This window comes from Octopus bimaculoides, chromosome 18 (genome assembly GCF_001194135.2).
Source record: "Octopus bimaculoides isolate UCB-OBI-ISO-001 chromosome 18, ASM119413v2, whole genome shotgun sequence".
NCBI lineage: Eukaryota > Metazoa > Mollusca > Cephalopoda > Octopoda > Octopodidae > Octopus > Octopus bimaculoides.
The window spans coordinates 48,449,100-48,454,023 of NC_068998.1; the positions used below are offsets into that span (position 1 = coordinate 48,449,100).

The 4,924-nt window shown below is 35.3% G+C and overlaps 1 protein-coding gene across 3 annotated transcripts in view; it reads right to left on the reverse strand.

Annotated features, from left to right (window-relative positions):
• The window catches only part of LOC106877914 (inositol polyphosphate-5-phosphatase A), a 158,401-nt gene that overhangs the window by 14,388 nt on the left and 139,089 nt on the right, over positions 1-4,924 (reverse strand). For all 3 annotated transcript variants that reach the window (XM_014926984.2, XM_052974558.1, XM_014926994.2), the window contains exons 14-16: positions 4,446-4,519; positions 3,019-3,130; positions 1,818-1,880 (exon numbers count right to left, since the gene is read on the reverse strand). In XM_014926984.2, coding sequence (XP_014782470.1) covers positions 1,818-1,880; positions 3,019-3,130; positions 4,446-4,519 — 249 coding nt within the window. The remainder of the gene's footprint in view (positions 1-1,817; positions 1,881-3,018; positions 3,131-4,445; positions 4,520-4,924) is intronic.

Below are 4,924 nucleotides of genomic sequence, written 5' to 3' on the forward strand. Positions count from 1 at the left end.
TATATATATATATATATATATATATATATATATATATATGTATGTGTGTGTATATGTTTGTGTGTCTGTGTTTGTCCCCAAAAGAAACAAGAATTACGGTAAGATTAAGAATACATTGGTTAGTAGAACTTAACAACACTGTTACATACCTGCTCTTCAATAGCTTGATAAAAGAAATTTATTTGCATAGAATTGTTTCAATGTTATCATTATTACTATCATTACAATTATTATGAAAAAAGATATCATCAGAGAAGTGATGCATACCCTGAATGCACACAAGGATAAAATAGAATTTAATTTAATAAACATATTCTCAGATGTATTCATATTTCAACAAAATGACCTCAAGAGTTACTTCTCCTGCTTATCGTTTATACACATGTAACAAAGAAAATAGACATTTTGATTCACCTGTTCACCAGTTTTGAAGATAATCAAACCAAAATTTAATGAGTTTGAGCCACTCACGCAATGAGTATCTCTACCAAATTTGGTGAAAATCTGTTGAGCCATTTTTCAGTAATTTTGCAAACACACAAACAAAAAGACAAAGATGAGCGACCTACAATACCCTGCTTTTGCTTATGTGCACAGGGTAATATTATTGATAGTAAATATAATTGTAATGACAATAATAATGGTGCATTGGCAAAATTATTAGCACATAAGACAAAATGTTTAGTGGAATTTCTTCTAGAACTTAATGTTCTGAGTTCAAATTCTACTAAGGTTGACTTTGTTTTTCATTCTTTCAAGGTTTACATAAAATAAAGTACCAGTTGAGCACTGGGGGTTGATGTAATCCACTAATCTTCTACCCCAAAATGTTAGGCCTTGTGTCTATAGTGGAAAGGGGTTACTTAAAAAGGGTCATGAGACAAGCATTAACACGCCAAATAAAATGCCTAGTTGCATCTCTTCTAGCTTGACATTCTGAGTTCAAATTCCATCCAGGCTAACTTTGCCTTTCAGCCTGTTGGGATTGATAAAATAAGCACCAGTTGAGCACTGGGATTGATTAATTGACTTACCCTATCCCCCAAAATTCCAGGCACTGCGCCTGTAGTAGAAAGGATTATTATTATTATTATTATTATTATTATTAAGGCAGTGAGCTGGCAAGATCATTAGCATGCCAGGCAAAATACTCAGTGGCATTTCATCCAAGGTTGACTTTGCTTTCTTCCTTCCAGGGTCGATAAAAAAAGTACCAGTTGAATCCTGATATTATTATTATTATTATTATTATTCAGGTCACTGCCTGGAATCGAACTCGGAATCTCGGGGTTAGTAGCCCGTGTTCTTAACCACTATGCCATATGCCCGTGACCTGAATAATAATAATAATAATAATAATAATATTAATAATAATAACAACAACAACAACATCGAAAAATACCTTAGAAATGAGAACCCTTGTTCGAAATTTCCCCAAGACACCTGATGAAGGCTGGAGGATATTTCAGCCAAAACGTTGTGTTAATAACAAACAAAATGAGGACAAATATCCGTCAAATGTAAATAATGTAAATAATTCCTCATCTCTCAAATATAGAACTGTAAAAGAAAATATATCCAGTAATATAATCAGGTAGACTTAGATAGCTATGTCCACTCCTCATCAAAGGAGTCTTATTCTTTCTGGTCCCAAGAAAATTGCCCTTATCATTAATAGTTTAAGAAATGGGGAGAAGGCAATACAAGGGTCCCATTCTGGGGATGACCTGCAAAGGCCAGGAATTCTACTCCTAGACCCATTCCTTCTATCATATGCAAAGATAAAAAAAGCTTAAATGTGAAGATGTGACACCTACCTTGTGGTCACCCATACAGGTATTATGGCCTATGACATCATAGTCAAGTCGATGTTCGTCATTCTAGCAGAGATAAAGAAAGACCTTAGATGAAGTTAGGGACATGAGAGGGACTTTTGCTTTATTTATGTATTTATTTGTAATGGAAGGAAGGGACAGAAATGGTGACCATTGCAGGCCCAACAAGAATGGTGCTCAGCTGAAGAGTTTGATGTAGTTAATGTTTATCCTGAAATTTATACGTCAATGGCTTAGGAGGGAATCAGTTCCAAGGAGCTGGAAGTTTGGAGAAGATGAATTTTGTGTTGTTGCTGTTTAACTCCAGGTCAACTCTGACTGAGAAAACCTGTGATCAAATCATTCCAGTCTCTGCTCTGTTTTTTTATTCAGACAACATTAACCAATGTGTCCAACTGATTTTAAAGACAATACGATGTAAGGAATTTGGCTGCCATTTCTAGAAGGTCAAGTATACTTACGCAAAGACATACATATGTGCATAATGTGTGAGTGTGTATATATATATATATATATATATATATAGCAAATAGTAACTCACTTTACAAAATGTATTGAGTGCATTTTGTCATGAAATCTGCATGAGAAATCTTCAGAATAAGAACTCCCATCAAGCATGTGTTTCGGCTGGTTCCTGACACTCTATGGGAGCTGGGTCCACCTGTGCCATGTGTCCAAGGTGTCCTCCTGCTGTTTTAAAAATACTGCTTTTATTAGGTCTTGAACCTGGGACCTTTGGGTGATTTTAATTCCTTGAACTGTGGTGTATACCACACAGCCATGAAGACCACCGAAAGAACTTACAATGTGAATGTATTTAACTCCTTTACATTCAGATTACTCTGTCAAAAGTAATGCTTATTTATTCACACTGGTTTGAATTAATCATGATGTAACTGTCTCTTCTTAGAATGGCCTTGTAGGATAAATGTGAGAAGCTGGATCTGGGCAGGTTGAACAGAAAAGAGACTGAATGGTTGGGTCAAATATGGCGAGTAAAATACTAAAGGGTCAATTCAGTGAATCTATTCGAATCTGTAATTAAATACCTTAGAGTTTTATTACTGAATATAACAGAAACCAACATCTTGAAGAATTGTAAAGTATTTAGTTACTAAGAAATATGCATTTGTATGTGTGCGTGTGTATTTGTGAGGGCAGGTGTAAAGAAAGATCTATTTACATAGACAATTATATCCTTTGCTCTGTGGTTAAATAAGACACGGTCACACCAAGAGGGACATCTCGTCTTCATATATGACAGCCCATCGTTTGTGTCTTCACTAAATGGATAACTGAAAGAACAAGGTTAGACAGAGATGTCACAGGAATGTATACAGCTACATATCTCTCACACACACACACACACACACACACACACATATATATAAAGATAACAGAAAATGGAGAGGTACTGATTAACAACAATTGACTAACATCAATTATTATTTATTAATTCAGTGCAAATAGACTGCATCCCATCTAACAGCTGTTTCTGCTTCCAATGTTATATGGCATTGCCATTGATATTCAATTGTGAATATCAATGATAATACAATATCACATAACCTTGGAATACAATATCATATAACCTTGTTAATCAGTACTTCTCCATTTCCTGTTTTCTTTAAATTTTGATTCTTGATAAATCCATGTTTATCCTTGTCTTTACCTATTACTTATGGACATAATACGTTTGCATATGTATGTCCATAGTTAAATATAGGTAATATACCGGTAGTGTAATGGATACTTCTATCCCTTAGACAGTTATTGTAACCTCTAACTCATCTAACCTATATATATATATATATATATATATATATAGTTTGCGTGTGTGTGTACAGAAAATGTACAGCTCTTGTATAGTAGATATAAGTGATTATAGTAGTTACATCTAATATACAAAATAATGTGTAGCTATGTTATAAAAGTTATTAGTGATGATAAAAAATTAACATTAGTAGTGGACAACTTTGTGGTGACGTTGTTGTGTACACTGTTGTAGAAATTAATGTAGTGGTGAAAATATAGTGGTCAGTGTTGCAGTATATAGTGATATGGTCATATAATGTTGTAGCTAGGTCAAAGAGTTCAATGATAAAATTGAACCTAAAGAAAATACGAGCACTCAGAGAGTGCAAACTTCTGCCAAGGCAACACCAACGTCCTCTCAACGATTAGCTGGAGGTGATTTTTAAAATGAGAATATCTGAAATAAACTCAACTGCTCTCACAAATGAGAATACTAAAAGTGAACCCGACCGCTATCAAAAATTAAGTAAAAAACAAAAAAAAAAGAACGAAAAATTATCCAGAATCTTTGTCTAATACTGGATCGATCCCAAAATCTAATCAGTTCGTGCCAGTCATGAGGCCAAACAACCTTGAGAGTTTCATCCAAATCCATCCAGCAGTTCTTTAGATATCTTCTCCACAGACAAACAAACATGATTGAAAACAATACCTTTTCTAAGGTGGAGGTAATGATGCGACACTTCTATAGCTTCATAAATAATTGAAAAATCTCATTTAAATGGTGTATGTGTGTGGGTGTAACATTTCAAGAAATAATTACTCGATAATTAATTAGTGTAAAGACTCACTGACCTTGGTGGGAAACTAATTTCAAATTCTGATATTTGGTCTTTGAATGCATTTAACTCTGTATCATACTGTTGCAACTGGAAAAGATATATAAACGTGCAGATATGAATATTTATGACACACACATATTCAGCGTGACACAGAGTGCGACAAGGCCAGCCCTTTGAATTACAGGCGCAACAGAAACAGGAATGTAAGAGTGAGAGAAAGCTGTGGTGAAAGAGTACAGCAGGGTTTGCCACCATCATCCCCTGCCGGAGCCTCGTGGAGCTTTAGGTGTTTTCGCTCAATAAACACTCACAACGCCCGGTCTGGGAATCGAAACTGCGATCCTATGACCGCGAGTCCGCTGTCCTAACCACTGGGCCATTGCGCCTCCACGGAATGGATAAGATGAAACCAGTAAAAGACAATCACAGTAGGCGATGCAGAACAAAGGAGGAGAGGTAGATAATTGATGTGGCCCAGAGCATTTGAAGATA